General features: G+C 43.2%; 2 protein-coding genes and 1 pseudogene across 2 annotated transcripts in view; 2 read left to right on the top strand and 1 right to left on the bottom strand.

Moving 5' to 3' along the window:
• LOC148502490 (uncharacterized) overlaps window positions 1-13,145 on the bottom strand; it is a 222,115-nt gene that overhangs the window by 115,891 nt on the left and 93,079 nt on the right. The window lies entirely within an intron of this gene.
• The window catches only part of LOC148502492 (uncharacterized), a 244,045-nt gene that overhangs the window by 86,806 nt on the left and 144,094 nt on the right, over window positions 1-13,145 (top strand). Inside the window, exons 7-9 of the mRNA XM_088449766.1 lie at window positions 2,153-2,250; window positions 2,403-2,430; window positions 2,497-2,600. Of these exons, the coding sequence (XP_088305892.1) occupies window positions 2,153-2,250; window positions 2,403-2,430; window positions 2,497-2,600 (230 nt within the window). The remainder of the gene's footprint in view (window positions 1-2,152; window positions 2,251-2,402; window positions 2,431-2,496; window positions 2,601-13,145) is intronic.
• On the top strand, window positions 3,027-6,794 carry LOC148502493 (uncharacterized; annotated as a pseudogene).

The following is a 13,145-nucleotide window of genomic DNA, read 5'->3' on the forward strand; positions in this document are numbered from 1 at the left end:
ATATCTATAGTAATAATACAGGGACATGACTGGGGAGGTGAGAGGATCTGGGGGTGTCACAGTGACATCACTTATATCTATAGTAATAACACAGGGACATGACTGGGAGGTGAGGGGATCTGGGGGTGTCACAGTGACATCACTTATATCTATAGTAATAATACAGGGACATGACTGGGAGGTGAGGGGATCTGGGGGTGTCACAGTGACATCACTTATATCTATAGTAATAATACAGGGACATGACTGGGGAGGTGAGGGGATCTGGGGGTGTCACAGTGACATCACTTATATCTATAGTAATAATACAGGGACATGACTGGGGAGGTGAGGGGATCTGGGGGTGTCACAGTGACATCACTTATATCTATAGTAATAACGAGCAGCAGGTAGCCGGTCTCAGATATTGTATATGTCCCACAGTCCTCACTTGAGTTGGGATTTAGTACATTGCTCGCAGTATGTACTTTTCTTTTTATTACTGACACAAATATGTCAGATCTCCGTACGATATACTCTACATTTTCCTATATATAAGACTTGATATTGTGAAATAGTCTTCTTATATATTATGCAAAGTTAACACCTGAATAAACAACCCCATATAGGTGGAGTTTACTTGACGTTTTCATTTTTGTCTCCCCAATACACAGGATTACACAGTAGTGAAGAAGACATCAGGTGACTGTGAGACACCCAGCAGCCGTCCCCATGTGTCAGGAGGAGTAAGCAGGGCCCAAAGCCCCATCATGGTGCCTCGACCTCACTCACTGATACATGAGAGACACAATGACCAGAAGATCCTGGAACTCACCAACAAGATCTTTCAGCCGCTAACTGGACAGGTGACTGCTGGGAATGGGACATTATACAGTAACACCAGGGGATGTGTCTGGGTGATGACTGGAGAGGTGACTGCTGGGAATGGGACATTATACAGTAACACCAGGGGATGTGTCTGGGTGATGACTGGAGAGGTGACTGCTGGGAATGGGACATTATACAGTAACACCAGGGGATGTGTCTGGGTGATGACTGGAGAGGTCACTGCTGGGAATGGGACATTATACAGTAACACCAGGGGATGTGTCTGGGAGATGATTGGAGAGGTGACTGCTGGGAAGGGGACATTATACAGTAACACCAGGGGATGTGTCTGGGTGATGACTGGAGAGGTCACTGCTGGGAATGGGACATTATACAGTAACACCAGGGGATGTGTCTGGGAGATGATTGGAGAGGTGACTGCTGGGAAGGGGACATTATACAGTAACACCAGGGGATGTGTCGGGGGATGACTGGAGAGGTGACTGCTAGGAATGGGACATTATACAGTAACACCAGGGGATGTGTCTGGGGGATGACTGGAAAAGTGACTGCTGGGAATGGGACATTATACAGTAACACCAGGGATGTGTCTGGGTGATGACTGGAGAGGTGACTGCTGGGAAGGGGACATTATACAGTAACACCAGGGGATGTGTCTGGGTGATGACTGGAGAGGTGACTGCTGGGAATGGGACATTATACAGTAACACCAGGGGATGTGTCTGGGTGATGACTGGAGAGGTGACTGCTGGGAATGGGACATTATACAGTAACACCAGGGGATGTTACTGGGTGATGACTGGAGAGGTGACTGCTGGGAAGGGGACATTATACAGTAACACCAGGGGATGTGTCTGGGTGATGACTGGAGAGGTGACTGCTGGGAATGGGACATTATACAGTAACACCAGGGGATGTGTCTGGGAGATGATTGGAGAGGTGACTACTGGGAATGGGACATTATACAGTAACACCAAGGGATGTGTCTGGGGGATGACTGGAGAGGTGACTACTGGGAATGGGACATTATACAGTAACACCAGGGGATGTGTCTGGATAACTGTATCATTGTGTGTGTCAGGTTCCTATAAGTTGTCAAGATGTAATTTTTTATGTTTCTATGCAGGAGGGGAAGTATATAGAGGAACACAGGGGTCTGTACAAGGATGTGATGATGGAGAATCACCGGCCCCTCACATCACTGGGTAAGAGGAGACTGTCCTTTATTGTACAAGGGAGAAGAGGTATGGGGGTCCCCTATATACACACATCATCTGATAATCACATATATACAATGTACTCAGTCACTGTGTGTCTCCTACAGATGGACCCAGTAACAGAAATACCCCAGAGAGATGTCCCCCTCCTCTTTATTCACAGGATTGTATAGAGGAGAATCACAGGACCCCAGTGGAGGATCAGGTAAATGGGATTCATGGTCTCACCAATATACCAAAGTGACTGTCACTATATACTACAGAAGCTGTGTGTGTCTTATACACTGATATTATACTGTGTAATCTCAAGTAATGAAATCATACATTATGCAGTTTTTTATTCTCTGATTTAATTAGGGTGAAGATCTGACTAACATTAAGATAAGTTATATAGAGGGAGAAGAAGAGACGTATGTGACTGATAACAAGGCAGAAGCTATAAAGGGAGAAGAAGAGACGTATGTGACTGATATAAAGGCAGAAGATACAGAGGGAGAAGAAGAGACGTATGTGACTGATAATAAGGCAGAAGATATAGATGGAGAAGAGACGTATGTGAGGGGTGATCAGCAGTGTAAGGAGGAGGAAATCCCTACAGATATCAGCACAGGTGAAACACTTACTACAGAAAAGAGTCACATTCTCTCTCTGCACCATGATATAATGTTCGGTTTGATTTTAACCAGTGTATTATATGTGTGGAGATTGTATGTTCTACCAAGTTTGTGTGCATTTCCTTCCCCAATTCAAAAAATATACTGATATGTTAATTGACTTCTGACAAGGAGAGATATGTATCTGACCAGTCACCTCCCCACACTCTCTGGTGTATCTCATACATCAGGAGCCATCAGCCCCTATTATACTCCTGCTCTCCCCCTCACATCATGTCACTGTGTGTTACCAGCCCAGAGATCTGACCAGTCTCCTCCCCACACTCTCTGGTGTAGCTCATACATCAGTACAAGAGACGTAACTATAATGATTAAATCACTGGTTAATGTAATGATACCCCATGTGACATTACCCATGATCCTCCTCGTGCACTAGTACATGTGATAATACCCATTATCTTCCTTGAGTAATATTGACTGACTGGTTTTCAATATACTGTATACTACACATCACAACATATGAGTCACATATACTCCACCTTCTCACACACACAGGGCTATAACCACACTCCCGTCATTGTATAATGGCTTCCTCCAGTCTCTGTGCTTGGATGCTCTATACTGTTGCGCTTTATCTGCTGACCCAATATTCTTGTCCTGCTCTGCCCTACTGATTTCTTCCTCTTTCTGCTGTTGCTCGTCTATGCACTGCGCCATACCCCTACCCTTTACTGCTGCCTCCCCCGCTGTGTCCTGCACCATTCCCCTACCCTGTCCTGCTGCCTCCCCCTGCTCTGTGCCCTGCACCATTCCCCTACCTAGTCCTGCTGCCTCCCCCACTCTTTGTTCTTCACCATCCCCTACCCTGTCCTCCTGTCTCCAACTTCTAGCACATACTGGTCTGTATATCAGAAGTTTGTTGCATCAGCTGAGTGGGTGAAAAAGCACCAGAGCAGAGAGTGACACCCCAGGCAGGAAAGAGGAACTGCACGGGTTGTGACAGGTGCAGGGTGTTAGATTGAAGACTACTACATATTCTCTGTAAAGTGCTTCGCAGTATGTCTGTGCTATATAAAGAGCTTCTCATTATGTCTGTGCTATATAAAGTGCTTCTCAGTATATCTGTGCTATATACAGTGCTTCTCAGTGTGTCTGTGCTATATAAAGTGCTTCTCAGTGTGCCTGTGCTATATAAAGTGCTTCTCAGTATGTCTGTGCTATATAAAGTGCTTCTCAGTATGTCTGTGCTATATACAGTGCTTCTCAGTGTGTCGGTGCTATATAAAGTGCTTCTCAGTATATCTGTGCTATATACAGTGCTCCTCAGTATGTCTGTGCTGTATAAAGTGTTTCTCATTATGTCTGTGCTATATAAAGTGCTTCTCAGTATGTTTGTGCTATATAAAGTGCTTCTCAGTATGTCTGTGCTATATAAAGTGCTTCTCAGTGTGTCTGTGCTATATAAAGTGCTTCTCAGTATGTCTGTGCCTATATAAAGTGCTTCTCAGTATGTCTGTACCTATATAAAGTGCTTCTCAGTATGTCTGTGCTATATAAAGTGCTTCTCAGTATGTCTGTGCTATATAAAGGGCTCTCAGTATGTCTGCTATATAAAGTGCTTCTCAGTATGTCTGCTATATAAAGTGCTTCTCAGTATGTCTGTGCTATATAAAGTGCTTCTCAGTATGTCTGTGCCTATATAAAGTGCTTCTCAGTATGTCTGCTATATAAAGTGCTTCTCAGTATGTCTGTGCTATATACAGTGCTTCTCAGTATGTTTGTGCTATATAAAGAGCTCCTCAGTATGTCTGTGCTATATAAAGTGCTTCTCAGTATGTCTGTGCTATATAAAGTGCTTCTCAGTGTGTCTGTGCTATATAAAGAGCTTCTCAGTATATCTGTGCTAGATAACGTGCTTCTCAGTGTGTCTGTGCTATATAACGTGCTTCTCAGTATGTCTGTGCTTTATAAAGTGCTTGTCAGTGTGTCTGTGCTAAATAAAGTGCTTCTCAGTGTGCCTGTGCTATATAAAGTGCTTCTCAGTGTGCCTGTGCTATATAAAGTGCTTCTCAGTGTGCCTGTGCTATATAAAGTGCTTCTCAGTGTGCCTGTGCTATATAAAGTGCTTCTCATTATGTCTGTGCTATATAAAGTGCTTCTCAGTGTGCCTGTGCTATATAAAGTGCTTCTCAGTATGTCTGTGCTATATAAAGTGCTTCTCAGTATGTCTGTGCTATATACAGTGCTTCTCAGTGTGTCGGTGCTATATAAAGTGCTTCTCAGTATATCTGTGCTATATACAGTGCTCCTCAGTATATCTGTGCTATATAAAGTGCTTCTCAGTATGTCTGTGCTATATAAAGTGCTTCTCAGTATGTCTGTGCTATATAAAGTGCTTCTCAGTATGTCTGTGCCTATATAAAGTGCTTCTCAGTATGTATGTGCTTTATAAAGTGCTTGTCAGTGTGTCTGTGCTAAATAAAGTGCTTGTCAGTGTGTCTGTGCTATATACAGTGCTCCTCAGTATGTCTGTGCTGTATAAAGTGTTTCTCATTATGTCTGTGCTATATAAAGTGCTTCTCAGTGTGTCTGTGCTATATAAAGTGCTTCTCAGTATGTCTGTGCCTATATAAAGTGCTTCTCAGTATGTCTGTGCTATATAAAGTGCTTCTCAGTATGTCTGTGCTATATAAAGGGCTCTCAGTATGTCTGCTATATAAAGTGCTTCTCAGTATGTCTGCTATATAAAGTGCTTCTCAGTATGTCTGTGCTATATAAAGTGCTTCTCAGTATGTCTGTGCCTATATAAAGTGCTTCTCAGTATGTCTGCTATATAAAGTGCTTCTCAGTATGTCTGTGCTATATACAGTGCTTCTCAGTATGTTTGTGCTATATAAAGAGCTCCTCAGTATGTCTGTGCTATATAAAGTGTTTCTCAGTATGTCTGTGCTATATAAAGTGCTTCTCAGTGTGTCTGTGCTATATAAAGTGCTTCTCAGTATGTCTGTGCTATATAAATGGCTCTCAGTATGTGCCATAGTAGAGAACTGTGCATAATAATAATAGTTATTGTATTTCCAGCAGATGGACGCACAAGCAGGAATGACTTGGAGGGAGATCCCATCTTATCTACAGATATTAAAATAGAAGATAACCTCACACAGGAATCTCCACAAGATATTCCCGTTATGCTAAATATACATCCAGTACCTCACAGTGCAGCTATGTCATGTGATCCCTCTAATTGTGACCAATGTTCTCCTGATATCTCAGCTTTTATTACACATAGTGCAGCTCATACACCTGATAAAATATTTCCCTGTTATGAGTGTGGGAAATGTTTTACATGTAAATCACAGCTTGTTAGACATCAGAGACGTCACACAAGTGAGAAGCCATTTCCATGTTCTGAGTGTAGTAAATGTTTTAGAGAGAAATCAGATCTTATTAGACATCAGGGAAGTCACACAGGTAAGAAACCATTTCCATGTTCTGAGTGTGGGAAATGTTTTACAAACAAATCATATCTTGTTACACATCAGAGATATCACACAGGTGAGAGGCCATTTACATGCTCTGAGTGTGGGAAATGTTTTACACAGAAATCAGATCTTCTTACACATCAGAGAAGTCACACAGGTGAGAGACCATTTCCTTGCTCTGAGTGTGGGAAATGTTTTACATATAAATCAAACCTTGTTAAACATGAAAGAACTCACACAGGTGAGAAACCATTTCCATGCTCTGAATGTGTGAAATGTTTTACACATAAATCGGCTCTTATTAGACATCAGAGATATCACACAGGTGAGAAACCATTTCCATGTTCTGAATGTGGGAAATGTTTTAGAGAAAAAGCAGAGCTTATTAAACATCAACGAGTCCACACAGGTGAGAAGCCATTTTCATGTTCTGAATGTGGAAAATGTTTTACACACAAATCATATCTTGTTGTACATCAGAGAAGTCACACAGGTGAGAAACCATTTCCATGTCCCGATTGTGTGAAATGTTTTACACAGAAATCAGATCTTTTTAGGCATCAGAAACGTCATACAGGAGAAAAACAATGTGTGTGAGCCTCTAGAAATATATACAAATTGCAGCGGTTTTTGCAGTACTGAAAATTTTCAAAACCGGCATAAATACATAATTAGCCTAGATTGCTGTCCCTGCTTAGTGAAAGGTAAATGACATTTGCATTATCACACTATATACTAATATATTATACTTTATTATACAGTCAGGTGTATAAATATTGGGACATTGACAGAATTTTCATATTTTGGCCTCTAGTCACCACCACAATGGCTTTGAAATGAAACAAACAAGATGTGCTTTAACTGTAGACTTTTAGATTTAATTTGAGGGTAATTACATCCAAATCAGGTGAACAGTGTAGGAATTACAACGGTTTCTATATTTGCCTCCCACTTTTTAGGGGGCCAAAAGTATTGGGACAAACTAAACAATCCTAAATCTAACTTTCACTTTTTAATACTTTGTTGCAAATCCTTTGCAGGCAATTACAGCCTGAAGTCTGGAATGCATAGACATTACCAGACGCTGGGTTTCATCCCTGGTGATGCTCTGCCAGGCCTCTACTGCAAATGTCTTCAGTTCCTGCGTGTTCTTGGGGCATTTTCCCTTCAGTTTTGTCTTCATCAAGTGAAATGCATGCTCAATCGGATTCAGGTCAGGGGATTGACTTGGCCATTGCATAACATTCCACTTTTTAGCCTTAAAAAACTCTTTGGTTGCTTTTGCAGTATGCTTCTGGTCATTGTCCATCTGCACTGTGAAGCGCCGTCCAATGAGTTCTGAAGCATTTGACTGAATATGAGCATATAATATTGCCCGAAACACTTCAGAATTCATTCTGCTGCTTTTGTCAGCAGTCACATCATCAATAAATACAAGGGAACCAGTTCCATTGGCAGCCATACATGCCCACGCCATGACACTACCACCACCATGCTTCACTGATGAGGTGGTATGTTTGGGATCATGAGCAGTTCCTTTCCTTCTCGATACTCTTCTCTTCCCATCACTCTGGTACAAGTTGATCTTTGTCTCATCTGTCCATAGGATGTTGTTCCAGAACTGTAATGGCTTTTTTAGATGTTGTTTGGCAAACTCTAATCTGGTCTTCCTGTTTTTGAGGCTCACCAATGGTTTACATCTTGTGGTGAACCCTCTATATTCACGCTTGATTGTTTACTTTGACACATATACACCTACCTCCTGGAGAGTGTTCTTGATTTGGCCCACTGTTGTGAAGGGGTTTTTCTTCACCAGGGAAATAATTCTTCTGTCATCCACCACAGTTGTTTTCCGTGGTCTTCCGGGTCTTTTGGTGTTGCTGAGCTCTCTGGTGCGTTCTTTCTTTTTAAGAATGTTCCAAACAGTTGATTTGGCCACACCTAATGTTTTTGCTATCTGTCTGATGGGTTTGTTTTGATTTTTCAGCCTAATGATGGCTTGCTTCACTGATAGTGACAGCTCTTTGGATCTCATATTGAGAGTCGACAGCAACTGATTCCAAATGCAAATGTCACACATAGAATCTACTCCAGACCTTTTTGCCTGCTTAATTGATAATGAAATAACGAGGGAATAGCCCACACCTGTCCATGAAATCGCTTTTGAGTTGATAGTCCCATAACTTTTGTTCCCTTAAAAAGTGGGAGGCACATATAGAGACCGTTGTAATTCCTACAACGTTCACCTGATTTGGATGTAATTACCCGCAAATTAAATCTGAAAGTCTGCAGTTAAAGCACATCTTGTTTGTTTCATTTCAAAGCCATTGTGGTGGTGAATAGAGGCCAAAATATGAAAATTCTATCAATGTCCCAATATTTATGCACCTGATAGTATATCCACACGGATGTCACCAACATAGGGCTCCAACAGGTTCCTCATGTAATGGCTTTCAGTTTTCTTATTCTATCAGATCAGAGTTTCCCAAACTCTGCTATTACAGGCCAGGTTTTCAGGACATCCATGCTTGAGCACAGGTCACTTAAATAGTACCTAAGTCAATTTGATTTAACCATTTGGACTCAAGCATGGCTATCCTTAAACCCTGACCTGTAATGGGGGAGTTTGGGAAGCTCTGTATTAGATTATTATTGTGCTGTTGGTCTATTTGTGCAGTAACAAGACCACATGATGTAGTATAGGGACATAACTAATCTGTCATCATGACAATGTGCTGGGGGTGTAATATGGGAAGTGGGAAACTATGACATCATGTGATGACTGGGCTGTAAGTGACGGGGTGAGATGGGCGATATAATGACATCTGTAACCTCTGATTTTATCTCACTGGATCCAGTATTCTCTGATTGGGTTTCCTGGTAAATGGATCTCTAATCTCCTTACAGCAGTCTGATGTCTGTTTCCTTCTAATTAGATTCTCTGTTACCTACTATTTACACTATTCCAAAAGATAAGGACATTAATATCATGATCACTTATGTAATTCATACATTATTAGATAATGTAATTAGTGTTGGGACACACGAAGCTGCTGGTCCTGGTATAAACCACTAACAGTAATGTCCATTAAGTGCATCAGGCTCCCAATATCCCCAGCAGAATACAGATGTGAGCAGGGTACGTAGTAATGGGGGAATAATACAGGGACATCACAGGATAAGTAGGATCAGTACAGATTGTCCTCACTATGGGCTCTATTTACTACAATCCGCATATTGAATGCGGATTGTAGTGTGATATTACCGAGTGAATTCGCATTGTGAATTCAGGCAATATCACAGGGATTTACTATAAATTCCTTGCAGGGACAGAGCTTGCGATAAAGCTCTGTCCCTGCGGATCCCATCCGCACTGTAGTCGTGGTATTTTTGGAAAAAATACCGCGACTAAGAGCCCACGCATTCGCCGACCCACCGTCGCTGCTACCCCCTACCGACGCTAAGCCCCGGCCCCCACGATCACGGAACCCCACGACCCCCCCCCCCCTCCCTTCATTACACTTACCTGCATCCTCCTGGCCTCCGGTGATCTCCGGGCTTCCCGATCAGGTGATCTCCCATACTGCACTGGGACCCGATCACCTGATGACCGGGCAGCAGTGCACTATGGGAGACCAGCTGACCGGAGAGGAGCCATCACCGGATGCCCGATCACCGGTCCCTGGATTCAGGTAAGTAAAAAAAAAAATGTTTAAATTTTTTTTTCCTTTTTTTTACAGCAATCAGCTTGCGGTCTGTTTAGACCACATAGCTGATTACTGGTACCGGCTCCCGCCTCTGCTCTCCCCGTTAGAGCAGAGTGGGAGCCCGGTAACCGGGGGAGACCCTGGATAACGCCACCTCCAGGTGGCGTTATTATCATAGGGCTTCCCCCGGTATTTTTTTACAATTTGATTTTAGTAACTCTAGTCGGATCACATTTCCCATTACAATTATGGGAAATGCGATCTGCTTTACTAAAAATAAGTGATACTAGGGGTTGGAGTAGAATTTTACTAATTCTACTCCAAGCGCCCTGTAATAACTACAGGTGAAACTAAAATAATGTGAAAAGGGTGTGAAAACACCCTTTTTCACTTTATTTTAGTAAAAATAATGTTAATAAATAGAGCCCTATGTCCTGCACTGTCTCACCTCCCACGGTGACACCACCAGTACTGTGCAGGGTCAGTAGATGAAGATTATTTGGTAGTGAGTAAATCACAGAAAGGACAAAACAAGCTTTGTTATACACCTACAAATATATGAGATAAAGAGTTTGGTAACAAGAAAACCAAACGCCGTACGGACCTGTCTGACGCCCATGTGGGGTAACACAGCTGCTTGTGGCGCTTGTTAGTATTTACCACATTGTTTGACTTGAACATTTTTGTACATTGTTAGTAAAGCTGGAATAGTGACCAGTTGTCCTCTCGGTGGTGCACATGTTCTGTGATGGCCTAGGTATAAGACCTAGTGATTTGCTGTAAGACGGGCTTTCGAGGAAACACTGATATTACCAGAGATGTCACAAGGAAGTATAGAGGTTTCTGCATGAGGGTGAGTTGTGTCTCACGGACTGGTCACACTAGGCCACAGCTGGCAGGAGAAAATAACATAGAGATAGGGACAGGGCAGTCAGCTATAGACCAGGGTACGAGCCAAGGTCAGGGCCACCGAAGAACAAACGTCAGGCATAAGCCCGGTCAGTATTGGTCAGTCAGACAATTACTATGACTCATTCAGAACTGGCTATAAACTGACATAAAGATGTATTACTCTGTCACTTTAGGTACCGGTGATTATAGGTATATATTGGGGCTGCACCAGCTCTTTGTATTCCTAGGTTCTTGTTATGCGGTTTTTTATTGTTTTGTTTTTTAGCTTTATCCTAACTTTGCTTTTAGTACCTTTATACTGTGACTGTCTTAGTATCCATTTCTCATACCCAAACAAGAAAGGTTTTGTCTTACACGTGTGCCCCTTTTTCCTGTCTCCTGTCACTGTGACACCGCTCTGGTGTTGGGGATTTGCTTTCTGATGGGCACCTGCATGGATACACTGGCCTGTCCTGTTATTACCTCCTATCATGGTATATATCAGCATTATGTTAGTACATATGTATTAGATAATATGTCATCTCTATTGTATCTGTACCATGGAGGGAATGACAGCACTGTGCGAGTATCATATCCTGCAGCTTATAATACATGAGCAATACAGAAATGACACATTGGGCGTCATTCAGACCCGCTCGCAAGCGGGTCGATGTTCCCCACTGCACATGCGCACGACGGAGGGAGCTCCGTCGTGCGCATGCGCGAGACCCGGGGAGCGACGGGCTTTCCATCGCTCCGGGTCTCGCACCAAAGGGGGCGTGCTGTCGATGTTGATAGCACGCCCCCTTTGGTGGGCGTGCCTGCCAGATGGAGGCGTTCCCATGGGAACGCCTACCGTCTCAAGCCGGCCCCGCTAACATCACTAGTGATGTCAGTGGGAGTGATTTTGGCTCTGATAGAGCCAAAATCACTCCAGGGCTTGCGGCAGCGAGACCCTACCGCAGGTCTCCGTCGCAAGCCCGATGGTCGCGATGGTCAAGACCATCGCGACCATCATCATGGACGCTCGCTATAGCTGTGGGTGGTCATCCACAGCTATACGAGCGTCCAGGAGGCCGCTCCATTTTCATGGAGGAGGGCCCTGATTCAGAGCGAGAGCTCTGGTCAGAGCGTTCAGCTCTGAATCAGGCCCTTTGTACACAAGCCATGAATAATAACAGGAATTGCTCTGTATGAGTAACTGGACGTTACAGGACTATTATGTGCAGGATGTTACACTCATCATTAATGTAAGGACCATATTATACCAAAGAGAGAAAGCCAGGATAGCTATTCCTCATGGATGGCTCCTAATACGTACAGACCCCACCTGATGGAAAATGCCAGGATGCTGCACATCTCTGAGCGTTGGATGTATGATCTGTTATCTATATACAGGTGCACAGAACAGAGTCACTACACCAGTATGCCGGGAGCCTCACATCATTACTCTGTTCTGTTACCTAGCTGTATCCATGTCAGTCTTGTCTGATCATAGCTGTAATGGAGTTATATGAGCTGAAATACTCTGTGCTGCTGTTACCATTCTCTTTTTAGTTACAGATTGCCAGCACCACCCACATTATCTGCTGCTTGTGTGTCTGCCCCCAGGTTTGCAGGATACAGCAGCTGCTCATTTTATAATCTGCTTTTCTTGCACTATTCTAGCAGCAAAACATTCACACAATATTATAGTAATCTGTAGTATTAAATATTCAATAAATAAAATTCCAAGTGTTACTACAGAAGGAAACTATATTCTTGTGACCTTGCAATAAAATGACTCTGATGTAGGAAATTCTGCCTCACTGCTGTGTTTAGTTATAACTTGTGTATAAAGGAAAAGGTGGGGTGTGGGGGGAATGAGGGAGACCTGTAACCATTATTATATTGGGATGTAATCGGCAGCTCTGCGGTAGGATGCTGGCAGTCAGAATCCCAGCACCGGAATCACTGCTGATATCCCAATGGTAAGTATTAGGTTAGGCACTAGGAGGAGGCTTTTGCTGCGGGGGGAGGGGAGGATTAGGGTACTTCCCTCCAGGCATCAAGATTCTGACTGGATTGTGCTGTTAGTTTTCTGACCACCAGCATCCAAACCGCCAGTATCCCATCCCCAAGCTATTATATTACTACCAGGGTTCCCATGTAGTGTCTAGTATAGTAATACCGGGGTTCCCGTGTAGTGTATAGTAATGCCGAGGTTCCCGTGTAATATATAGTATAGTAATACCGGGGCTCCCGTGTAGTGCATAGTATAGTAATACCGGGGTTCCCCTGTAGTGTATAGTATAGTAATAACGGGGTTCCCGTGTAGTGTATAGTATACTAATAACGGGGTTCCCGTGTAGTGTTTAGTATAGTAATACCGGTGTTCTCGTGTAGTGTATAGTAATACTGGGGTTC

The sequence above is a fragment of the Taudactylus pleione genome, unplaced genomic scaffold, assembly GCF_031769625.1.
Source record: "Taudactylus pleione unplaced genomic scaffold, aTauple2 ptg000495l, whole genome shotgun sequence".
NCBI classification, from domain to species: Eukaryota; Metazoa; Chordata; class Amphibia; order Anura; family Myobatrachidae; genus Taudactylus; species Taudactylus pleione.